This window comes from Pituophis catenifer, unplaced genomic scaffold (genome assembly GCF_029215685.1).
Source record: "Pituophis catenifer annectens isolate HBS135680 unplaced genomic scaffold, rPitCat1.0.hap2 SCAF_3, whole genome shotgun sequence".
Taxonomy (NCBI): domain Eukaryota; kingdom Metazoa; phylum Chordata; class Lepidosauria; order Squamata; family Colubridae; genus Pituophis; species Pituophis catenifer.
In genome coordinates this window covers 52252974-52279990 of record NW_027256883.1, presented here as the reverse complement: position 1 = coordinate 52279990, position 27017 = coordinate 52252974, and the positions used below count along the sequence as shown (strand labels likewise).

Genomic DNA, 27017 nt, shown 5'->3' with positions numbered 1-27017 from the left:
GCGCTCAAAAAAACACTTTTGGGGCTCTCAGCACAAGAAACATTTAATTCAAGAAATGTTAAGTAAACATAAATGGTTAATTTATTGTGATGTACTGGGATTTTCTCAAGAGGATTGTAAAATAAAATCAAGAGAGTTGTGAACAAAAGAATATACTTATCAATGGCTTTCTTATGTATAATTATCAGAAAGGTTTAAATTTGGATAAAAGGTATTATAATTTTGAACAATAGAAGATTGTGTTTGAAACAAAATTATGTATAAATGATGAACATGTTTTTGCTAACATGTTTTTGTTGAAATATGAGATATGAAATATGAGGCAGAAAGAACAAGTGAAAGAATATATGATAAAATGAGCTAAATGTTTTTGCTACAATATACAAATGCATCAGTGAGAAAATATGTGGTTGAAAGGATTGGAATTTACATTATGTTCTAGCCTAAGGAGAATTTTTATAAAATGATGTATGGGTGGCATTTGTCATCAGAGAAATTGTCTAGAATGTATAAAGTTACTTCAAATCTTTGCTGGAAATGTGAACAAAATGAAAGTATATTTTATCATATATGGAGCCATGTTAAAAAACCAACATTTTTGGATATAGATAAAGATTTTAAAGACTAATGTACAATTAAAACCAGAGAGTTTTCTTTTGGAATTACGATAATGGAAAGACAACTAGAAAAAAAAATGAAACTTGTTTTTATATATGACAACTGCAGCAAAACTGGAAAGGTTCAACATTATTCACAATGGAGAAATAGCTGGTGAAGATGATGGATCTTGCAGAGATACTCAACTGACTTCCTTGATTAGAAAAAAGACAGTATCTACATTTATGGCTGATTGGAAACTCAAATGGAAAAACATGCACTTATAACTTGTGGCTTTCATGATTAGAAAAAAGATTAGACAATGAAAAAAAGTGAGTTTTTGTGTAATCATAGAGTAAGTGATAACTTTGTAATCATAATTATATTGCCTGAAAAATTGGAAGCTTTTTCTTTTTCTTTCTTTATTCTTTTCCCACTTTTGTCTCTCTTCTCCCTTTTTCTTTCTTTCTTTTCTTTATTAATTTGTGTTCTTTTTAATGTTCTCTTTATAACTTTTAATAAAATTTATATGTACAAAAAAAATGAAAAAAAGTAGTTTGAAGAGATATGGATGAGCTGCTAAGCAGCTCTCGTTTTGGTCCTGCTTTTTCTCACCATTGTTGTTTGATGCTTATTTTATGAATGAAACATGTCCCCCCCAAAAAGCAAAAAGTGCTCCAGATATTGAAACATGCATTTACATTTCAGGTGACACATGCTAATACTGGAAGTTGGAGGTGTGAATCCAGTATTATCTTTTTTCTCTATTGCAAAGAAAATAAGACAAAATGGCCTACTGTGATCCTGCAGTTATGAAAGTCAATGTAGTTGCAGAAAGTGTTTCATAATGTGCAGCTTTGTTCCAGGGAAGATACGAAACTGTACTGCAGAAATACAAAATGGACATCCAGGATGTACTGTATTTAATCAGTGGGAGACCTCATCAAAAGTACTGTGTTCGCATAATGCTAGAAGTTATATGCTGTGCTAATGATATGAAAAAAAAAGATTATATGTTTCCATGAGTCTCTAAATATATTATTTTTGTTAAACGAGGTTAAACCACAGTGAGGTATTTGAGCAATAAAGTAAATAAAATCAAAAGCATATAGAAATAACAAAGGGACTTCTGTCTGGTGGATAGATTGGATATTATAGTTTTGTTCCTCAAAAAAGAATACTATGGAAAGATACCTTTGGGGGGAAATGTGGAAAACAGTAACTGCAGGATAAAGAATTATTTATTTGCAAGAAAGATCCATTGATTTTCTAGTGACTCTTGCTGATGGATCTTACTCCTCTGACATCACCCAGCTGTACAGTTTTCTGTTAAAAAAGGCCCTGATTTAGTGTGGTGTTTAGCTTATCAATTACTCAGAAAAACCTTGGTTGTTTACAAGCCCCCAGTTAATATTTATGCAGAATGAAAAACAACATGTATAAATATTGTATCAACAATATGCACATATTTCTATTTTATGTGGAAGTATTTTCCTCTTTGTATTTTATAATATATGGAATAGCCAGCAGACTTCCTGACAGAAATACAATTTACATTGGAGCAGATTATACAAGTTTTTATATACTGCTACTTGGAAGGATTCAAGGCAGTTTACAATAATTACAACCGAAAAGAAAACTATGTGAAGGTAACACTTCCATCATCAGCATTGAAATGCCCTGCAGTATTAATAGCAATAGCAATAGCAATAGCACTTAGACTTATATACCGCTTCACAGTGCTTTTACAGCCCTCTCTAAGTGGTTTACAGAGTCAGCATATTGGGTCCTCATTTTACCACCTTGGAAAGATGGAAGGCTGAGTCAACTTTGAAGCAGAGAACAATGGTTCCAGAGTTGGGAGCAAACACTGAGAAAGTTGGGCTCTTACCTCTTCACTTCATGTGAAACATACTCACTTAAAGCACAGATCTTGCTGGGAAAGATGAACTTGTAAGGGCCAAAGAGCCATGTACATGAAAGCTATAGCCAGCACTTTGAATTGGAAGCAGAAGCGAATAAATAACTAGTGCAGTATCTGCAACAGTGGTGGGTTCCTCCCGGTTCGGCCGGGTTCGGTGACTATATGATGTCACTGAACTGGTTCTCTTTGTTTGTGAGCTGGGCCCTCCTGCCGGCCCCCGCATTATTCTTACCCTTTATTTGGCCCCACCCCCAGTCTATTCTCTGCCTCCTGAGTCCCAGCTGATCGGCTAGAAGGAAAAAAACTGTTTAAACTCTTGCCATGGGGCTTCAAAGGGCCACCCTATAGCTGATCAGTCTTAAAAGGCAGTGTGGTGGTAGACCAGTGCGCTCGAAAATCAAATGGGTAGACAGTGCCTCCAAAAACAAATGGGTAGATCGGTGCCTCCAAAAACAAATGGGTAGACCGGTGCCTCCAAAAACAAATGGGTAGCGGTGCCTCCAAAAACAAATGGGTAGACCGGTGCCTCCAAAAAAAAATGGGTAGACCGGTGCCTCCAAAAACAAATGGGTAGACCGGAATGCTCCAAGAACAGCTCTGCAAGCAGTTAAAAGCCTACTGGTAGACCAGTACCTCTGCTAAATCCTAAAGAATTGTCACATGACCATCAAACCATGCTCACAAAATAAGCCATGCCCACAGAACCGGTAGTAAAAAATTTTAGAACCCACCCCTGATCTGCAACATTGGTTTCACATTGTTAAATTTCTTCTCTCCCATTTAGAAAATGGGCTGTCATGTTTTGGATCAGTTGTTGCTTCTGAGTCACCTTCAAGTGCAGCTCCATGTAGAGTGCATTATATAATTAAATGATGAGGTAATGATAAGTCAATGGGGTTAGAACCTCCTAGTTCATAAAAGAGTCTAACGGATGCACCAGCCAAAGCTAGAGAAAAATCTTCTACTGATGTTCTAGCAGGACTCCCAAATTGTGTAATTGCTCTCTTAGGGAAATATGCTCCCAACCAAAACCAAATTTGGAATCAAAATAAAATCTTTCAGGAGCTAATCTTATCTTCTTTTGACCCAGCCTCACAGCCACTAAGCACCAGGACAAAATGTTGATGGCAATCCTGGTCCATCCTGGACTGGTGTTATATAATTGAGTATATTAATGATACCTCATTTCAAAGTGGCAGATGATTTTCTGAGCTCTATAGCACTTACATTGAACTAACATTCTTCCCCAATAAAACGTTGGTTCTGAATAGAATTGCAGACTTAACAATCCTCAACCCACACAGGAGATCTAGAAGGATTTGTATTATATGGAATTGTTTTGTTTGAGAGATATAATAGGGTCAGGGAGACATTCTATTCCAGGTTCCAAGAAAAATAATCCACTAGACCTAAATACTGGCTGAATAAAAGGGGTCTATAAAATTTGTTTTGGCTATAAACTGAAATAAAATTAAATTAAATGGAAAGAGGGACACATAATTAAGGCAGAATATCAGCAGATAGCCTGAATCTGCAAAGATGAAGTTTAGATAGCTAAGACTCAGAATGAACAAAGACTTGCAACAAAAGTCAAATATAATTTTTAAAAAGTTTATTTCAAGATATAAATAACAAGGAAACAGTCAAGGAAACAGTCCACTAAAGAGAGAAGATGGCAAGAAAGTAGCAGGCAGTAGAGAGAAAACAGAGCTGCTTAACTCATTTTTTGCATTAGTCTTCACAGAAAAAGAAACTATAGCCCAACTTAACAAACACACAACTGAAAAAGACAGACTAGAAATAAAAATTAAAGTAAGCAAGAAAATGGTAAGAGAATACTTGTCTGATCTTGATGAATATAAAACACAGGGACCTGATGGATTATACCACAGACTTCTGAAGGAGCTAGTGGATATTATCTCAGAACCATTGTACCATATCTTTAAAAATCCTGGAGCACCGGGGAACTACCAGAGGACTGGAAAAAAGCGGATATAGTTCCCATCTTTAAAAAAAGAAAACAAAAATAAAAACAGACCCAGGAAGCTACAAACAAATCAGCCTAACATCAATGCCTGGGAAGATACTGGGAAAAATCATAAAAAGAGATATGTAACTATATAGAAACAAATAAAGTTATAACTAGCAGCCAGCACGGGTTTGTTAAAAACAGATCATGCCAAACCAATCTTATTTCATTTTTTGCAGAGTGATTAAATTAGTAGACCAACAAAATGCTGTGGACATAGTATATTTAGACTTCAGCAAGGCATTTGACAAAGTAGACAACAACCTACTTCTTGGTAAACTAGAAAAATGTGGGATAGTCAGCATCACCACCAGATAGATTTGTAATGGGCTGACACACCATACTCAACGAGTAGTCCTTAATGGTACTACATCTACATGGAAGGAAGCAGTGGTGTACTACAAGCTTCCATCTTAGGCCCGACACACTTTAATATCTTCATAAATGACTTAGATAACAGAATAGAAAGGGAACTCATCAAATTTGCAGGTGATAGTAAACTGGCAGGAATAACCAACCCAGTGGTGGGTTTCAAATTTTTTTACTACCGGTTCTGTGGATGTGAAATGGTGGGTGTGGCATGGCTTGGTAGGCGTGGCTTGGTGGGCATGGCAGGGGAAGGATACTGTAAAATCTCCATTCCCACCCCACTCCAGGGGAAGGATACTGTAAAATCCCCATTTCCTCCCGATCAGCTGGGATTTGGGACGCAGAGAATAGATGGGGGTGGGGCCAGTCAGAATTTTTACTACCGGTTCTCCAAACTACTCAAAATTTCCGCTACCGGTTCTCCAGAACTGGTCAGAACCTGCTGAAACCCACCTCTGAACCACCCCAGAATACAAGTTCAGTATCCAAAAAGATCTTAACAGACTTGAACAATGAATCCTATCCAACAAATTTAATGTGGAGAAAAGCAAGGTTTTACATTTAGGGAGGAGAAACCAAAGGTACAAGTACAGATTAGGTGAAATCTGTCTTAAAAACAGTAACTGTGAGAAGCACCTTGGAGACCTAGTGAATGATCACTTGAACATGAATAAGCAGCATGCGGCAGCAGCCAAAAAAGTTAATACAATCCTTGGTTGTATAAACAGAAGCATGGAATCAAAATCATGTAAAGTGTTTATAAAACTTTAGTAAACCTGGAATACTGCATCCAGCTTTGATCACCACATTACAAAAAAGATATTGAGAAAAGTGTAAAGAAGAGCAACTCAGATTAACAGATTAACAGAGTTGGAAGGGACTTTATAGGTCATCTAGTCCAACCCTCCCCCCAGCAGGAGACCCTACACCATTTCTGACAAATGGCAGTCCAATCTCTTCTTAAAAGCCTCCAGTCATGAAGCTCCCACAACTTCCAAAGGCAAGCTGTTCCATTGAATGATTGTTCTCACTGTGAGAAAATTTATCCTTATTTCTAGGTTGAATCTCTCCTTGATCAGTTTCCATCCATTATTCCTTGTTTGGCCTTCAGGTGCCTTGGAAAATAGCTTGACCCCTTCCTCACTGTGGCAGCCCCTCAAATATTGGAACATTGCTATCATGTCTTCTCTGGTCCTTCTTTTCACTAAACTAGCCCAGTTCCTGTAACCATTCTTCATATGTTTAGTCTCCAGTCCTCTAATCATCTTGGTTGCTCTTCTCTGAACTTTTTCTAGAGTCTCAAGATGATTAAGGGCCTGGACACAAAATCATATGTAGAATGGTTGGAAGAATTGGGTATGGCTAGTCTAGAGAAAAAAAGGACTGGGGTGACATGATAGCAGTATTCCAGTATTTGAGGGGCTGCCACAAAGAAGAGGGGATCAACTTATTTTCTAAAGTACCAGAAGGCAAGACGAGGAACAATGGATAGAAATTAATCAAGGAGAGAAGCAACCTGGAATTAAAGAGAAACTTCCTAACAGTGACAAACAGCTTGCCTTCAGAAATTGTAGGAAATGGTATAGGAGTTGGACTGAAAGACCTCCAAGATGATTGAGGCTGAAGCTTCCCCTTTTCTTAAAAGTGTGTGTGTGTGTGTGTGTGTGTGTGTGTGAGTGTGTGTGTGTGTACGCATGTTGGAAATTGGTTAGTAACTTTCCAAAATCTGGATCAAGTAGCTGAATGTCAGTTTGCAGACACAGTAAGTCAGAGAAGTAACATGCTTCGCTGGTCTTATTGCCACAATGTAATCCTGAATACTAGCATGCAATTGTAATCAGTCACTCACTTATTCTAATAAACTTCTGGACATATTACATCCAACTATTTTTGAAAACATGATTTTCTTATTATTGTTTTCTCTAAATTGGATTATAATTCTCACTGCCCTCTTTTTCTCTTGAATTCACAAACCTTATAGCTTTTAGCTAGCTCTTTTCTCTCTCTCAAAAAAAAGAACTACACTGAATGTTTTGCTCAATTTTCTGGTGAGAAGTGCCATGGCAACTGATTAAAAATCTGAAAATAGAAATAAAAATGGACAATTCCTACACAGTCTCGATGCGCAAAACAGGTTCCTGGGTAAATGGACTTCAAAATGGCAAATGTATGATAGAGAATTCTAAAGGGTATTTGTTAGCAGAACAATTCCAAATGTCATCTATGACTAAGCAGGCAAGGATTTTGCAATCAGAGTAGACAAATTGATCAAAATGTCAACTCAAGGTTCAGTTGCTATTTTAAAAAGACAATTCTGTACTTGGAATTATTAGGAAGAGAGATGAAAATAGAACTGCTGATATAATAATGGCATAGTAAAGGGAGGATATAAATAGAAATAAAATAAACAAATAGCAGAAATCTATAACAATATGACCCTTTCATGGATTATGAAGTAACATACCATTCTAAAGTTACTATATTTTTAAAAAAATATTCTAGAGCAGGGGGTTCTTGATTTCAGGGAGTCCATAAACTTGGATCAGAAAAAAGGACAATTTCAGTTTTACTAAATTTAAAGTTTATATTTTCAGCCAGTAATATATATATATAGTGGACAACAAAGTAATTGTGGCATCCAGACTCTGAAGCTGTTAATAAATTTTACTATCTAAAACTCTCATACCCTAAAAAGGAATATTATCTTGTTAATGATTTAATAGAGTAATAAATCACATGTTACTATATTCTTTTGGTAACTGTATTAGAGCATAGCTGGTTTCCTTTATAATACAATCTATATATATTTTATGTAATGCCTTTAAATACATTTTTGAGAAGGAATCTGCAAGTTTCATCACACTATAAAGGGGGTCCATGGCACAAAATGATTGAGAATCCTTATTCCAGAATAGTGTTTTCTCAACCTCAGCAAAGATGTGTGGACTTCAGTTCCCAGAATTCTCCACAGCCAATGTGTGAAGATGCTGGGGATTGCTGGGAGTTAAAGTCCATACATCTTAAAGTTATTGAGGTTGAGAAATGTGGTTCCAGAACTTGAAAATGGGAGGCATTAAAGCAGTGGTGAAATCCAAATTTTTTTACTACCAGTTCTGTGGGTGTGGCTTGGTGGGCATGGTGTGGCTTGATGGGCGTGGCTTGGTAGGCATGTCGGGGGAAGGATACTGCAAAATTTCCATTCCCTCCCCACTTCTGGGAGAAGAATATTGCAAAATCTCCATTCTCCACCCCACTCTGGGGCCAGGTGGTATTTGCCAGTTCTCTGAATGACTCAAAATTTCCGCTACCAGTTCTCCAGAACCTATCAGAACCTGCTGGATTTCACCCCTGCATTAAAGTTATTAGGAGTCCAAAACACCTATCTGAGAAGAAAGACAAAACTTGGAGTGAAGCTTGGTGGTGCAGGAAACATGACAGAGATATGTAAAATCATATATGGCATGATTAATGTGGACAGAAAGAAGTTTTGTTTTTTTTCCTCTGCCACACTCTCAGAACTCAAGGTTAACTATTGAAATAAATACCGGGCGATTCAGGATTGACAGAAGGGAGATTTGTTTTCCACATATGGCCTGGTTTAACTGTGGAATTCACTGCCAGCAGTTGTGATAATGGCAGACGATCAGGATAGCTTTAAAAGAAGACTGGTCTGGCTCATGCTGAATCAAGCTTTAAATGGCTACTAATATTGAGGGTTGTTTACCACCTCCTGATCAAAGGCAACATGCTGGGAAGCAAGAGTTGAAGAGCTATTGTCCTCATACCAGGCTTGTGAGCTTCCCAAACAATCCAATAGGCTCCTGTGTGTGCAGAGTCTTTGAATACTTTATGGCTTAATCCAGCTGGACTCTTTTTACATTGTTACATCATATACATTAGTAGAATGGGTAAAACAGTAACATTTATAGTTATATAGTTATTACCCATGACTCTCCAAAAAAATGGGGAGGAAGCCAGTATAGTGTTCTATGAAATTAGCATATAATGGTATATATGCAGCAAGCTTAGAAATAATTCCTATATTTGTAAAGAGATATAATTCACTAATTATATTATACTATATTATAATTCACCCTAACCCTTTCCAAAGTTTCACTGTATTGTTTTCATTGTTCATTTATGCTCATTTTGGTATTTGGATTTTTAGAGGAGGTATATACATTAAGATCATGCTAAGAGGAGGTGTGATGGCAAAAGCATTAGGAAACCTTGATTGAAATGCTCCCTTTCTATAGTTCGTTATCCTACAACTAGACTCTTTTAAATAGGGGATTTGAAGTGAGGTAACACATGGCCACATTATGAACATCATTTGGATTATGTAATCTTCATAACATAATTCTGTGGTGCTTTAAAATCAGTACATTTACAATGGATATCCAAAGAGTATCTATTTTTCTATTGCAGGAGTGAAATCCAGCAGGTTCTGACAGGTTCTGGAAATTTGAGATAGCAGAAATTTGAGCAGTTCGGAGAACTGGCAGGGGAAATTTTGAGTCGTTCAGAGAATCGGCAAATACCACCTCTGGCTGGTCCCAGAGTGGGGTGGGAATGGAGATTTTGCAATATCCTTCCCCCAGGAGTGGGGTGGGAATGGAGATTTTGCAGTATCCTTCCCCTGCCACGCCCACCAAGCCAAGCCCACCAAGCCACACCCACAGAACCGGAAGTAAAAAAATTTTGATTTCATCACTGGTTTATTGCCATTGTTACATAATAAAGTTTAAGTTATAAGGTCCATTGTATATTACAGGTCATCCTCAACTTACAACTACAATTGAGCCCAACATTTATCTTGCTAAGTGAGAAATTTGTTAAATGAGTTTTGCCCCATTTTACGACTTTTTTTGCCACATTTGTTATGCTTTTTTTTGTTTCAAGTTTTTTATTTTATTTTACATATACATATCAATGTGTGAACAGTGTGGCACCTGAGTGTCATACACTGCAGTTATTACGTTAGTAACATAGTTGTTAAATGAATCTGGCTTCCCCATTGACATTGCTTGTCAGAAGGTTGCAAAAGGTAATTCCAGGACCTCGGGACACTGCAACTGTCATAAATATGAATCAGTTGCCAAGCATCTGAATTTTGATCATGTGACCATGGGGATGCTGCAATGGTCAGTAGTGTGAAAAATGGTCTTTTAAGCCACTTTTTTCAGTGCTGTTGTAACTTCGAATGGTCACAAAATGAACTGTTGTAAGTCAAGGACTATCTGTATTTTCTTTCAATTCACTAAAACTGATTAAATAGTTTTATTAAATACGAGTTTTCTTCTTCAGTCTCAAAACTTCTTAGCATGAAAATCTAAAAGATGAAGATATTGAGAACACAATTGTGGCCGTGAAGCCTCTGATTGCAGTAACAAAGAAGAAACAACTATATTTCCTATTATTAATAGCAGTGGAGAATAATAATCATGAACAATCAACTGATTGTGACCAAAACCCCTGCTTCCCAATCACATAATAAAAGCATTCTGATAAACCTGGGATAGAATTGCTGAAAGAAATAGTAAGTAAATTTTCTTCCACGTTGTTCAGAGTGGTTTCTTTCCTGGGGAAGAATGAAAGAGAAAAAAGGAAGATATGAATATATGGATGGATGCGTGGTATGGTGATGAGGAAGGGACAAGAATAAGACTGCAAGATTCAACAATCATATAATAAATATGTGATGCTTATATTTATGGGTAAATAGATAATGTCCATAGTAGGTAATAGATATTCAAACTTGCTACAATGATTCTGAATGTTTTCATGAATGAATACGTGTTTTGTTCACCCATCAGTTCCATCTATTTTTATATCCCCCAAAGCATTCTGCTGGGGTTAATGTGGCTTTCCAACATTCCAAAACAGATTAGTGTGTTTGAATTAATATTTTGCACTTTATATTAAAATTATATACATCTGGACAGTCACTAAGTGTTCAAACTGCATGAGAAGGCAATTTTACTGTTTATCTTACAGGTAGATACATAATTTAAAATATATATAAAATGCTATATATATAGATTCAGAGTAGATGAGTTTATAACACTGACTAATGTAAGCACTGTTGTAGAAAAGAAAGATTGTATTATACGGAGTTTCCCTGGGTGGGTTGAATTCTCCCATTTAGAAATGTACAAGACTCAATCATGCCGCACAGCATGATTGATTGTCAACTCCTGGCCTGTTGGCCCACCTGCTGATCATAACTTCCTTTCTTGAGGTGTGATTGACAGATTTGAATGCAAAAGCTGCTTAGCTGGCCCAGTTTGCCAGGATACATTTATGAACAAAAAAAGAAAGAAAGAAAGAAAACCCTGTGAATGGCTGGCGAATTTTATTTCTTTGCGGTTCTGGTATATTTGAAAGCACTTGGATAGTATATTCTGTCAGTTCAATTGAGGCAGATCTTGAGAAATATTTGTTCTGAACTTGGTTTCCTTTCATCAAACTCTGATGATGCAGCGCCTTTTCTTTTAACCTTTGCCTTCCCAAGCTTGTCAATATGAACGATTCAGGCTCTAGACAAGAAATCAGATGTCAACAGTCCCAACTTGGTCAGTTAGGAAAGAAAAACTCCTGACCCATGATTAACCAAAAATGGCAAAAATAACCAAGTTCGGTAGCCAAAGTGGTTACAGAAGAGGCAAAGCTGCATCTGAGATTTTCACACACAAAAGATACAATTCACTTTTCCTTGTTCCTGGCCAACCCCCTGGTTATCAGTCAATGACCAATCCGGTGTTAATAAATTGTTTAGGAAATTGTCCCTGTGTTCTCCAGCTCCACATTCTTTTGGTGTGACCTTGAGATGGCTGGTGCTTCCAACAGGATGGTACTGCTTGGTTTCAATTCCTCTGAGTTCCCTCCCTGCATCCCCACCAGCACTGGTCCCTCTTTTACACCCCCCACCCCCATTACTGATGTCAGGCTGTCAGCTTGCAATATGTAATTTAGCAGAATGATAGCCATGGGATCAGATGACACTGTCAAAATGGCACATGACAAACAAACCTCAACTCTATTGCTAGAAGGATTTTTCACTGTGGAATAACCATGAAGAAAGTATTTCCTAAGAATTGTATTTCCAGCACTTACTGAAAAAGGAACTGCCAATGAGTTTATTTAGATTAGGCTTTTCAGAATCAGAGTGGCCTATCAGCTGCAGACAATTGATTATGTCCTATTTAATGCTTTTAGACTAGAGAGAAGATAAATTTATCCAGAACAAAATCAATATATGTAAAGAAGCAAAAGTCTTCAAATTGTTTAGTCTATATGTAATTTTATTGATCCTTTAATAAGACTAAAATATTCTGTTAATCTACTGAGTAACAGTCAGGAGAGGACACATTTTAAACAGTATCACAATTCTTTTGACAGGCTGCAATATAGCCATACAAACATGCTTAGACTGCTGTAAATAAATAGATGCTTAAATTAATAGTCTCCAAGGTACCTATATATTTGTACAATTTTGCATTGAATAAATTCTTAGTACATTTAAAATGTATATTGAACATTCTTATTTCCCAGATAGGAAAGGATCCGATCTGTATTGCAAAATGGACAAGGTTGATATGCACTGAGAAGTATGCAGAGGGAGATAGCATATGTTAATCAAAATTGAATTAATTAATTTGTAATTGTGAGGAGATTCTTTTGCAACGCTTGCTTAGAGCTTGATCAGCGAGCATCTAACACTATTTATAGAGTTGCATACCAGTTGACTCTGAAATAGAATTTGTTTACTTGCAAACAATTTAAGGACATTCGAAAACAGCATACCTAGTTTCTAGGGACTGTGTACCAAACAAATGCATGACTGAAGTAGCTATAATTAACATGAGCAGCATCCTCATGTAGCCTTGGGTGACATCCTAAAGTAGCTCCAAAGGGAACTTAGAAAGCTGCCTATACTAAGAAAGGCTCTTGGTCAATCTAGTTTAATGCTATCAACATGAAGTAGCACTCCTTGTCAGAGTTTTTAGTAGCATTTTTCCCCCATTGTATGGGGATGTTACGATTTGAATTTGTGATAGTTTGCATATTACACAAGTCTAAAGGCCTAGATGAAGTGTGTTCATATAAGATTGATCTTTTTACTCCCCATAGTGATCCTTGTATCCTCAAACTCTGGGTTGGCAGATAATATTAAAACTGTGGGGAAAGTTTAATGCATGTCCAGGCAATCCTGAATCTTTTGCTTTGTCATCAGTGTATTATTTGAGACATGCATACGTGTTATGTTGTGTGTGGTATCTTCTACCTTCTTTATCTTGCATAAGATTTCTAGAATTTTTCCAAATTTGCAATTGAATTTTAATTCTAAATGATACAGAAGGGAAATAATCATTAAACATATTGGATCATTTCTTACTTTTACTGTCAACTTAATCCTAAACTGATATTAAAACAAATCATAGTTAGTTTTTACACTGAACTATTTCTTTGCATTGATTTGGATAAACATTCCCAGTATATCACTCAAATATTAAGGGAAGGTCTTGGACAAAAGGATTGTCTATTGTTAATTAGGCAGTGAAATGAAATCAGCAGAGATGGTCTCCATAAAGCAAATAACAAATAGCTTGCTAGCATTCCATTTACACAATGAAGTAACCTAACAGTAGAGTTTTCTTCAGTGTTGATGATGGAGTCTTCCACTCATCTGGGAAATGGGAGTTTTCTATCAGGGAAGGGAAACACTGAATTTAAAATGTATGGCTAAACCATGTAATGTAATATTACATGCTTTTTTAAAATGAAAAATACTATTACAGGTAGTTCTTATGACCACATTTGGGATCGGAATTTCCATCACTAAGCAATGTGGTCATAAAGCATGATGTTACGGCAGTCCCAATGACCCAAGAGCCTTGGTAGTACAGGGGTTTAAGGCACCCTGTTATTAAGCTTATTAAGACCAGCTGCCTGCAATTACTGCAGGGTTCGAATCTCGCCAAGGCTCAAGGTTGACTCAGCCTTCCATCCTTTCTAAGGTAGGTGAAATGAGGACCCAGTTTGTGGGGGCAATAAGCTGACTTTGTATAAATAAACAAAAGGATGAAAGCTATTGCTGAGCACATTGTAAGCCGCCCTGAGTCTTTGGAGAAGGGCGGCATATAAATCAAATTAAAAAAAAAAAGTTTGTGGGTGATTAAGCAGGAAGTGGAGGGGATCCCATGTAAAGAGTAAAGAATAGGAGGGCTGCAGGGTGGTGGGGGAGGCCCCGGAAGGCTCAGCACAGGCCATGCATGAGTTGTGGGAAGGAGTGCTGTAGTACTGTACAAGTTCAGGGTGGTTGGGGTAGAATATGCTGCAGGTCAGGGGTTTTCTGGCACATCACAACTCTGGGGCTACAAGAAACTCCTGAATTACAGCATTGTACAAAGGACAGACATTCCAACCCAGCCCAGCCGTGCTGCAAAAAGGACTTCTTGGCATGCTACAGCTCTCGCAGTGCAAGAAGCCCCTGAGCCATAGCACAGCACCAAGCTCAGCCCTACCCTGATCTAATGGTTACAGTGGAAAGGGACTTCTTGATGTGCCATGGCTCTGTGACCCCAAGAAGTCTCTGAGCTGCAGTGCAGCATGAAGTGCTTCACAGTGTGAAGCCCGGGACAGTAGCTTGGAACTAAGGGCCTTTCTGATGTGCTGTGGCTCTGGAATTGCAAGAAGAAGGGGATCCAGCAAATCCTAGGCTCAGCTGACCCAGCAGCATGGTACAAAGCCACAGCCACCCCATCCCAGTCTCAACCATAGTCATCTATGGCACCCTGCATTCTGAAGCCCGTTACTCTGTGCTCTACCATCACAGCTGACCTTCATTGTCTTCTTGTTCCCACAGCTGATCAGGTGGGCCCAACCTGGACTTTCATGAAGCAGCTACTGGTGATATGAGGTCATCAGGTCGCATGAGGAAAGTGCAGTGCCGCCTTTGGGAAGAAAGCCTTGTATGGCCATCAGCTACCTTGCAAAGGGCCAGGCAGGCATGATTGGTCAGCAGCAGAAGCAAAAAGACAGCAAAGGTCAGCTGGGGTGGTAGGGGCCACAGAATACAGTGAACCAAAAGGGCATGGGGGGGGGGAAGATAGGTGGTTGGACTTGGAGGGGGTTGAAGCACCCCTGTGGTTGGAACAGTGAATAGCCAGCAAAGTGTGTGAATTTCAGTCATGTGATCACACAGGGGGCACTGCAACAGCTGTAAATTGGAAATCCCTTCATCAGCACTGTTGTAACTTTGAATGTAAGTCAACAACTACTTGTAATCCATTTCCCTTGAGAATTTGCAAGATTTTAAATATTGTTTAGACACACTCCATAAAACCAAATTATAAACATCTATTCACATCACTAATAAGAGTTTGCAGGTAAATATATTCTGCTCCACTCAGCAGGGAATAAAATACAAAGCCTATTAACACTTTTACATGTGAATAGAAGAAAAATCAAAATTATTTAATGACAGCAACAAAAAAGGATTTTTTTCTTATTTGAGTGCCAAAAATGTATATTGGCATTAACAGAGCTTAGGAGTTATTATATGAGTTAGCTCATTTGACTGCAAAGTGATACACATGTATTAAGTTAACAGAATTAACTCAGCAAATGTTCATTAAGCTTGATCTAATTTCAAGGTTATTCAGCATGCTGAACTACCCTTAAGTAGACCATCATTCCCAGTGTGGTTTCTCTTGCAAAGAAGAAATTCAGTGTTTCTGTATTATGTGATATTTACTCAATACCAACACCTTTCTCAACAATTCAGAAGGAAGAGACTACAGTGTCTGATTCTCGCTCAACTTCTATCTTTGGGCCTGAGCTATTGTAGATAATTCTGTAACTGCCTAATTATTGTTCCTGCCTTAAGGAATCAGATCAGGCCATAAGAGTTATATTTAGGAGGAAGCAAGGTAATTCATAATTTCACCATTATTTTAGAACTAAATGGGATGATAAAATTATGGGAAATGCATAATTGTGATGGGATATAAATATTTGCTTTATATTCTTTTATTATTATTATTATTATTTCAGTCATGTCCAATTTTTGAAAATCCTCCTGGACAAGTTCTGAAGTTTTCTTGACAAGGTTTTTCAGAAGTGGGTTTTCCATTACCTTCTTCCTAGGGCTAAGAGTATATAACTAGGCCAAGATCACTTAAAACATTCAAATTCTTTCTTTGGTAAGAAATGGAATTTCAATATCCTATATATTGAAGGAAGCAAGAAATTTGAAATCCATTTTTTGTTTATATGCTAAAGGATCTCTCTGTTGATTAAGCTGCAATTTAACATAAAGTTATGCTCCTTAAATTGTAATGAAATCAAGGGAGCTAAAGCTTAATTGAGCAGAACCAGGAGCTCATACACACACACACACACACAAAATTACTTATCTTGCACTTTGCAGGTGCTTGGGTAAATATATCTGTCATTTTTTTAAAATAAGGAACAATTATGTGAAATATCCATAAAAACAACAAGAAATAATAGTCATATTTAATTACAAGATTACTAAATAATTGCTGTGATTAGCATGAAGCGTTTGAGAGTTGTAAAACTAAGGAATTCATTTTCATTATATTGATATAAAGGTTTTTGAGTATAGATCAAAGTGAGTAAATTATGAAATCAAAACCTCTTTTTTTTTTTAATGAAAACACAAATGACATCTATCTAGTTTTGTGTTACTCTCTAAGAATGCTGTCAAGTACTTGACTCTGGGTGGTATCCAATGATGTGTTCTGCTACTGATGTTTGTATCTATCTATGTTGTGTCTATAGTATTGTAATGTTGGACATAGTTATTCCTACAACCAAACCCAAAATCTATTGCCCTATATAAGATGCCTCGTAGAGAGCAGGACAACAGGACAAAAATAAAATACAGATCAATCCCAAAGATTAAAAATAGATTGCAAAAGAGATACTTTGCCTCTTTGCAAATCTAATTGGATTTTGTAATTATATATGTGCATCTGGAAATAAGTTCTACAGAATTTATGGAAGGAGGTTTGATTAAGGCCATATTTGGAATTCAAGGATTTGTATTTCCAATAGAAATTGGCCAGAAAATGATATAATGTTTATTCCTGTTAAATGGGTTTTAAAGTTTTGACGGCTGTTTTGCTTCGGCCAACAATTCAAACCCATCACCCCCTCAAAGCTGTTTCATGAACCAAAGTAACCACTTCTCTTCCAAAAGCAAATGACGTTTCCATGTTGCTTTGTTTCTCCTCTTTCTTTAGTGTTTGCAAAAACTTCTTTAAAGTTTTTAAAAGTACTACAAAAGAATTAAAGAAAAACAAGGATGAGATGAAGCAGGTGCCTCACAGACACAAAATATGCACGCCTTTTTCCCTGAAGAAAATAAATTCTGCTGCCTTCCTGGGAAAAAAGTATCATGTTGGGGTAGATCAACCAGTTCATTCAGACCTAATAATTTTATTAGGACAAGAAAAGTACCATCATTTTCAGTATCACCACTGCTTTCAATTGTTCTATTTTATAGTCTCTTTTCCTCCCAACACCCCCAACATATTTTGATTTTTATTAATGTTCATTTTCCATCTGGATATGTTTCCCTTATACCATCTGCTGGTTTTTATCTTGTGAAACAGAACCTAAACATTCTCAGAGTGCATTTTTTTTCTTAAAAATCTATACAAACTGAAATGTGACTAACCTCAGAACTAATTGCAATGATCTAATTCTTATTTACTGATGCATAGATAGTTCCTCCCACAGAAGTGGTATATATCACAAGAATTTAAAGTATTAAAGGCTGACTCATATACACAATTCACAACTGCTTAAAAGACCTGACATCTCAGTATTTGTTTCAAATAAGATCACTTAATCATTACTCTTCAAATTAGTTATAATTCTGACATACAATAGAATATTCAATATACTCTTGCCATCACTTCTGTTTTTTTCAACGCTAATACTCCTCATAGGATAGCTTTGGAGTTTCCCTGAGTAAATTATTTAAAAGGGGTATATTTCTTTTTAGATTTATGTCTTACTTTTTCTTCCATAGGGTGATATACACAGCATTCCATTCTCCAGGTTTTTTTCCCACCAGAACCTCATGAGATCAGTTAGTCTGACTGAGCATGACCTGTGGGTCGCCAGCCGACATTGTCTGGCGGACGGCACTCTGAGGAGGCTCACTCTGTGCGAGCGTACTGGCCGGTGGGAGGCTATTGGTGGCAGAAGGCGGTCTCATAAGTACCCCGGCCCTAAGCTATGGAGCGCTTTAAAGGTGGTCATCAACTAAAGAAGAATAAATGGTTATTCAAGTTTGTATTCATATGGATATTCAGATTTTCCACCCCAGTATTAAATGTACTACTTTGTAGGGGTATATACAAAGAAGCAGTGAGGTAGTCTTGAAGATGCTATTGTTGTGAAAACATCAGCTTGCCACAGAAAAATGGGAAGGAATGTCAAAATTGCCATTGGCCTGGCTTTCTCATTTATGTTATGATATCCTACAACAATAGTCTACTTTGAGGGGCTGACAGTGTGTGAAAAAGGTTTGATCTAATTCAAATGTTCAATATTTGATTTAAAATTTTAAATCTATTTGAAAAATGTATCAGATCCATACTTTCAACTGTCCTAAATGCGATCTATATGGTTCATTATTAATTTGTCAGAATTGTCCCCTCCATTTTTCTATAGGCTCAAGGTATAAGAATCTCCATTTTATTTCCTCATTAACCCTGGGCTGAGAACAAGTGAATTATAGACTGACAGCTCAACCACTGTCATAGGTGAAAAAATACATTTGCACATATATAAAAACCTGTGAAATTTTCAAACTGCATCAGGATCGATTCTGATGTTCAATTCAGTTCAAACTGAACATTTGAATCTATCAAATCACTTTTGAATCAAATCTCCAAATCAAGTATCAACACAGTTCTATTGCCTTGTGTATTTATTTCAATGTGTCCTCTGCATCCAAAGCTGCAAGGTACCTATGTTTTAATAAAAAGTGTAAAGCAGAAATCAGGGTCCCACTGAAAGCAAGTGTTTTTAAGTATGACTTCAGCTGTGCACACAGTAAAATATTTTACTCTGCAACATATAGAACTGAAATGTCTTAATTTTATCATGGTTCTTAAGTGAATCACAAAATACACAGTTTATTTTGTTTCATTAAGCAACTAATCACTTTAATAACAATATAACTTATTCAGAAGTGAATGTGCTTTGATGTCTAACCTGTTGATTAATTGGGTGGTTTATTTTTTAATCTCCAGATAATAGTCAAATATGACTATTATACTTGTTGTATGCCTTCTCTTTTTCTTAATAGCATCCACAGAATTCAAACTTATATATGCATATTTAGAATTAATTTTCTTACACATATAACTCCAAGTAAGATACAAATCAAGTTTACAACCTCTGCAAACTAGGCAGCTGCTTACCTTTGAATATGCTGTTAGTCCCAAATTATCTGTCAGTACCCTTTGCTCTGCACTGCTGCATCTCACACAGGGAAATAGCTAAAACTGCTAATACTAGTGTTTTGAAAGTGCATTTCACAGTTACAGAGTTTTGTTTTTGAAGCAAAGTTTTATTTTAAAAAGCTGTCAGGATTTCAACTCTAATGTCAGCCCTTGGGAGGTTATTCTGTAATGGTGACAGGTGAGAAAAACACAACACTGAGAAAAATTTATTTCTCTGTAAAGTGGAATAAAAATGGAAATACTTGAAGAGTGCATTGCATTTTCATAGAATGATGATACAATGTACAGATAACACCACATCATTACCAAGGCATTTACTGTATTCATATTCACATCCTTCCCAGGTAGATTAATTTGAGTATCAACAGAAGTAGATTCACAACTAAATTTTTCCCCTTAATCTTCCTTACTTAGATGTTTGAGCATGGGAATGGCTACTACTTGAGTTTTAAGAAAGTTAGTGGATGAAAGAATCAGGCCGGGTAATTATTTACAGTATTCTTTATGCTGCCACAAAATAATCCCATGAATCAGTTTGTATAATATAAGAACTGTATTACAGGTGTCCAGGCCTAAAGCATAAAAAGATCTCTACAGTACTTTGACATCTCTCTGACTTGTCCTGGGATATTTTTTATGCACAAGCCATACCACAATTAAGGGAAATGAAGGCAAAGAACAGGAAAAATAATTTGCAGCTCATATTAAAAAAAAAATCTTGGAAGGGTGGAAACAAATGCAGTTGGTTTTCAGTACTATAAGCTGCATCACAACATGCAATGACCCCACTGCTCAAATCTCATGCAATTAAGTGTGGATTCCACCTAGTATTTGCAACAGAACACATTTCTGTGCTGTCTCTTACTGTTTCTCTCATCATGCCAATTTCTGTTGTATTGAGTTTTAAAACTATTTTTGCAATTCTTAGTAGTTTCGAATGTGGACATTTGTCTCATTAGCAGCAAACTTAATTCTATCATGATTTTTGGAAGCTTGTTTTCTAATGAACCAGAAGAATAGAATAAGTGCAAACCATGACAGGTGATATAACAATAACAATTACTCAGTGACTATATACCAGTAAAAGCTTCCTAAAATAGCAGTTCATCTTCTAGTTTTTGGTGTTTCAGTAGCAATGACATATATATGTGAGTTGTATGCATAACATATTGAATAAGAGTTATAGTCACAACTGCATAACAGCTCAGTTTATGCCCTTTAAAATAACACCAGTGAAGCCTTACAGAAGAAGAAAAAACATTTAAATTCATGTTGCTATTATTTTAATTGACAATTAAATACAGATAAATATTTAAATTACTGGAGAGAGTTATTCTGACTCCTACATCAGTATTCAAAGGATACATTTATTTAGGGAAAAAAATATTCCATAGACAATGTACCTGTTTCCAGAAAAAAACCCAATTATAACTGTATTCCAGTATCTGTTTTGTATATTAAAAGCCATTGACCAGAAAAAAATAAATGGCAGAATTGAGGCATTACTACCAGATCTGTTCCAAACCAAGGTATATATTTATGCAAGCTGACTTTTCTCTTTAAGGTATTTGTAGAGTGCATTTATTCCTCCGTCTATAATTTGTGGCAATGGTTTTGACAAAGGATTGTGCAAAATATGGAGTCCCTTATCCAGAGGATTCCAAGCAATTTTGGGCAATCGATTTAGCAAATAAAGTTCATACGGAAGTGCTTGTATAGCATTGTAATCAACATTTAGCAATTCGAGAGTAGTGATTGAGCAGATAGACCTTGGCAATGCATGAATGTTGTTAGAGTCAGCAATCAGGATCTGCAGTTTGCTTAGAAACTGGACACTGTCTCCAATGTTTTCAAGTTTGTTGCAGCCTACATGCAAAAAATCCAAATTTCTCAACGCAAACACACTCATGGGAATATAAACAAACCGATTGTTGCTCATATTCAACTTCCTTAAGTTGACCAGTTCTGCAATGCTAGAAGGGAACCAAGAGATGTAATTGTGTGAGAGGCTCAAAATTTCCAACTTCTTACAGTGTCCAAGCTCCAACGGAACTTCAGTCAAGCAATTCATATTGGCAAACAAAACCTTCAGATTCCTAAGCAGTCCAATCTCTTTAGGCAGGGACTTTATGCGGTTCCCACACAAGTTCAGGACCACCAGCTGTTCAAGTTTCCCCAAAGCAGGAGGAAGGGCCACCAGTCGGTTGTGTGAAAGATTCAATTTCTGGACTTGTGGTAGTCCCCATAAAAAGTTAGGTGTCTTTATCATCCCCTTCATGATGAGGTTCAGACTGACATAGTGCAGCCCACGCTTTAACAGTGTTTTGGGATCTTTTCCAGAAAGAAGAGTTTCTTCCCAAAGAGGTAGCTTCTGGCTTTTCTTTAGCATTGTGCTTTCTTCTCCTTGATCCTTGGAATTCTTTCCCCCCATAATTTTCTTTCTTTTGCTGCTTCTGCTGACCCAAATTTTGTTTTGTAGCTGCCAACTATTAACATCTGGTTAAATCACTGAGCTTTCAGAAGATTCCTATAACAAAAGCAAGCCAAAAAGGTATGCATCCCATAAGAAGAAAACTTTGCATCCTAAATACTTCTGCAACCAAGAAAAGAATATTCCCTTTTCCAAAATGGGCTTTGAGATGTTTGTCTTGATGCTATATGCTATCATGATACTGACAATCCTGTTCCATTCAAAGTGAATGCTGCCAGGCAGCTGTCACTGTCATTTGTCTAGGGCTTTATTGGATAGATAAGCATCCTCATTGCAAAGAGGTCACTTCAATGCTGTATATAACTTTACCATGTCAGCTTTCTTGAATATTTGGTGTATGAGGTAGCAGTAAGACAATTAGGAAGAGTAACTATAAAAAAACCATGGATAGAGGATAATCTCTGTCCCCACCCCCACCCCATAATGTTTATTCAGCTGAGGAACGACTTTCCTAGTAACTTTGATGTGGAGTTCCAAATTGTAATGGCTTTGAATTTTTTCATGGTGTTCTTATTTTGGGGTTCCATGGGAATACAGATATGCCACACAGAATCTACTGAAGTTGAGCAGCCAATAAATGTAATTACATAAGTAATAATAGTAATGTCCTTGGGAAAAACTTGATAGTGAATAAAAATGGCAAATCCAGTCTAAACATCTGACTGACAGTGTAACAAATCAGAATGCATGTACACACACACATACACACACAAGAATACATATCCCAGTGGTGAAATGTAAAATTTGTTACTACCAGTTCTGTGGGCATGGCTTGCTGGTGGTGATGGGGGTAATGTGACTGGGTGGGCATGGCCAACTTTTTTTTTTTACTTTAAAAACCATTTTTTTCTATAACCTCTTCGCCCGAAGAGGTTGTAAAAAAAATGCTTTTAAAGCCTCTGACGATCCCAGCTGACTTGCCTGATCGGCAGAGGCTTTTTTTTTTCTTTTAAAAGCCTCTGATGATCCCAGCTGAGTTGCCTGATCGTCAGAGGCTTTTTTTCTTTTAAAAGCATTTTTTCTAGAAAAAAATGCTTTTAAAAGCCTCTGAGGTTCCCAGCTGAGCCGCGCGATCGTCAAAGGCTTTTTTTTTTTACTTTTAAAAGCATTTTTTTGGCCGAAGAGGTTGTTTAAAAAATGCTTTTAAAAATTAAAAAAAAAAGCCTCTGGTGATTAAGCGGCTCAGCTGGGCATGGCAGAGATTTTTGCTACCAGATCTCTAAACCACTCGCCACCATCGCTACTGGATCGGGCAATCCAGTCCAAACTGGGAGAATTTCACCCCTGATATTTTGCAATGGTTCTTTTTGAATGGAAAGTTTACAATAAATCATTCTATTTTATACATCTAAAAATAGATCTGATTTAGGATTTGTCTCCTCATCTACAAAAATACAACATATACTTTAAGTTGTACTTTTGTTGTTACTATTTTTTTAATTGTATTTTTACAGTTAAACAAATCTTACTCACATCTTATGCATAACTGCGACCATTTACATACCGTAACATTCCAATTCAAATACATTCTATACATTTTTACTATACATTTTAATTCTACTTCTATTTTGTCTATTTCTTTTCCATTTTTCTGTTCTCAATCCAGTCATACCAGTTCTCCCATATTGTGTAGTATTCCGTTACTATTGCTTTAAAGACATGCTTATTTCTATCTCATCTTAGTTTTAACTTGGAATTGGTTAAAAAAGAATTATATCACCAAAAACAGCCCCAGTCTGTCTGAAATGAAAAGAATCCACTTCTTTGTCCATGCCTCCTTTATACTGATATGTTGTGGAATGGCAGTCCAGACCGAATGGATAATGGAGAAGAGGCATTGTGCCCAATGGGCTCCTGCTGTTTATAGTCTATGCAACCAGTTTAATAAGTTAACAAAAATAGGTGCCTTGGGGAGCTGATACCTGGTGGGTGAGTTATTTAATAATGAGAAGGCAGCTAAAGAGAGGGAAAGGAAAACAATAATTTTTCTCCAATTCAAATTTTAAAAACTTGATGATCTCTGGATTAAGTTTTTTTTTAACTTAAGTCCTCCTTCAGCTTGAGTGTGAAGAATTTTCTCATAGTAAAACTAAAACTCAGTTAGACTGCACTAGTAGAAATATTGGAAGAATCCCTAGAGCCGTGATGGCGAACCTATGGCATGCGGGCCACAGGCGGCACGCGTAGGCCTCTCTGCCGGCATGTGAGTCCTCACCCCAGCTGAGCTCTACCACCGGCCACCTGATTTCCAGGTCTCTGCAGCACTGTTGTTTAATCAAAATGCAATTAAAACGCTATACAAGCCATCGAGAATATAACTATACACATCCAACAGGAACAGAAAATGCCTCACAGGAGCAGATAGAGGTAAATCCTAGAGTGGCAGGAAATGCATCACTGAACAATGGAGATGAATGCTAGAGTGGAATAAAGCTGCATACAAGGCAGACATAACACCTGTAACAGTGTAGGCATGCATGGGGGGGAGCGCGGGTGTGTGTGTGTGGCCTGCCCTTGCACCCCATTTTTGGTTCCAGGAGGCTTCAGGTATGGTACATGTAAATAAATAGAACTTCCTTGACTTCCAACTATTTATAACTTTTAATCTTGACATTAAATTATATGTAAGCATCAAATATTTATATGTAAAAATCATCTAATGAAGATTTATCCATAAATATTAGTGATTATTTTCATCTCCTTCCACCTGTTCTCTTTAGAAGATTACCTTCTAAGCTGGAAAAGTCAGTCACACTGACCACAAGAGGCACCAGGTGACTGCTTTTGTCTTAATTGGGATTCCTCAGGCATGGGTAGCCAGATGTTATTCCATGGGGTTCAAGTCTTCTCCTAGGAATTGAATTCACAGCCCTTCTCATTTTAGATGAATAGATAAAGTACAACAGCTTTGGGAAAAATCAGGTGCTCAGTGGTTGCAAGAAGAGAAGTCTACAGTTATCAGAAAGATGTTTACGTTCACCTCTCCTTAAACCCTTGAGCAGTGAGATGCAGATGTTACATTATGTCAGATATTGGATTTGACATGAGTTCCATCCTCCCTCTTGGAGGGGCGAGATCTCTAATTTTGCACAATATATATCCTGTATGGGATTTCCAGTTACAATGACCACCAGGAATCATTGGACGACCAAATTTGCCCCTATTGGAACTCCTCAAACATCGATACTCCTCTACATCACGGGTGTCAAACTTGATTGTGTCATATGACACATTGTGACATATTGTGACATATTGTGATGTTTTTTGTCTTTGTGGAGCGATGGTGAGCGTGCGTGCATGTGACACATCTGGCCAATGGGCTGCCAATTTAACACCCCTGCTCTCTGTTAATCATGTCTAATTTCTTAGTGTCATGCCCAGAATTACACACAATATTCAAGATAAAAATTAAGCCACTCAGAATATAATCTCTAAGTACTATGTCCCATGATAGATTTCTGTTGATTAATTTTTGTTTTTTGTGGAACTGTCACACTATTGATTCATATTCAGTTTGCAATCAATCACTTTTTGTTCCCAGAGAGTGCCTAGTATCCCTTAAGCCTCTGCACTAGCATAGTCCTGGCAAACTTTGTGATGTCACTAGTCCTTCTCCAGAACAAAAATCAGGTAGCAGAAAGTATATTTGGCCAACTCAGATAATTAATGTTTAGATATGTGTTCTGTACTGCCAGATTTTGGCAGTGAGTTGTATTATGGGGAAAAAAATTGGGGGGGGATGGACGGTGCTCTTTTATATGTTGGAATAAGTATGAAAAATTGATTGGGTTCATGTGTTCTGATGATATGACCAACAGATGGAGTTAGTTTAACTTTGTTTTTTAGAGGTTAAACTCTTTGGGTTAATCTTGGGGGGTGAGGTGTAGTTAACTAATGTGATTCCTTTTTGATATACTAACAACACAATAGCTTCCTTATTGATCCAGTTAAGTGTGATGGAAAAGTCCTGTGTTTCTTAAAGTTGAGGCTTCTGCTGTTGAATGCAACTATATCACAGCAGTTAGTGCAAGAGTGATTGTAGAAAAACAGATGAAAAGTTAGTCTGGTTAAAAGAAGAAGAAGAAGAAGAAGAAGAAGAAGAAGAAGAAGAAGAAGAAGAAGAAGAAGAAGAAGAAGAAGAAGAAGAAGAAGAAGAAGAGGAGGAAGAAGAGGAAGAAGAAGAAGAAGAAGAAGAAGAAAATCAGCGGCAGCAGCAGCAGAAGATATAGTGATATTTAGAGATAATTTCTAGACTATTCTATCAAATAAGATGTTGGATTAAAAATACCTATGGATAATTCTGCAAAACTTTACCTGTATGTTTATTCAAAATGAGCCATGCTTTAAATTTTGGTGAATCATATTTTACTCCTGATTCTAAAAGTCAGATTTGATATTATCAAATATCTACTGTTAAGTAACCGTAGCTCAGATTTCTTTATTTCCCAATTGCTATTACATTCTTACAACAAAACATAAACCATTGTAAGCTAAAGATCTCTACTACTGGATTTTAAAGAGACAACAATGTAGGAAAATTCTATAATCAGTAACTTACCAAAGCCTACCTTTAATATATGGAGAAAACCATATACCGTACATTTCAGAAGAGAACTTCGGAAGCAAGTTCCACTGACTGATGGATTCAAAAGCTTTGGCCTTGCCTGCTCAGCTACAGTACTTGGAACTGGTATGTAACAGGCTTATGTGCCAACTACATACCTTCTTGCCGAATAAGAACTTGATTTATACTCCTTGACCTCTTGACAGCTGCAGAATAAAAGGTGCGCAAAGATTACATGTACTATTAATGTTAGTCTTTCACACAAAATGATAGACACATAACTCTATCACTTGTGCTGTTGTGTTTATAAATACCCTTTCCAAGTCCACAGAAACACATAGAACTTGTTTTTGCTTGTATCACCCTTAGCTGAACTGGGCATAGAGTAATATAAACTGATCTATGCGCTCTGAATTATTTGGAAATGTAAATAAAGTACTTCTGATCTTCTTTTGTTTAAAAGTAGCAAAGCAGTTTTCTCTTTTTATTATTTTTATCCAACAGTCTGAAACTCCTTTGGCATTGCATGCGTT

At 36.9% G+C, this 27017-nt stretch overlaps 1 protein-coding gene across 1 annotated transcript; it reads right to left on the bottom strand.

Moving 5' to 3' along the window:
- Window positions 1-20776: 20776 nt before the first annotated feature.
- Window positions 20777-26528, bottom strand: LRRC30 (leucine rich repeat containing 30). Its single transcript, XM_070942372.1, has 2 exons — window positions 26479-26528; window positions 20777-21956 (listed from the first exon to the last, which is right to left on the bottom strand). The coding sequence occupies exon 2, from the start codon at window positions 21858-21860 to the stop codon at window positions 20967-20969; it is 894 nt and encodes a 297-aa protein (XP_070798473.1). The 5' UTR covers window positions 21861-21956; window positions 26479-26528; the 3' UTR covers window positions 20777-20966.
- Between the last annotated feature and the right edge of the window lie 489 nt (window positions 26529-27017).

Excerpts from the sequence above, each read along its gene's own strand:
- LRRC30 (XM_070942372.1), bottom strand. The coding sequence starts at position 21,860 with ATGGGGGGAAAGAATTCCAAGGATCAAGGAGAAGAAAGCACAATGCTA.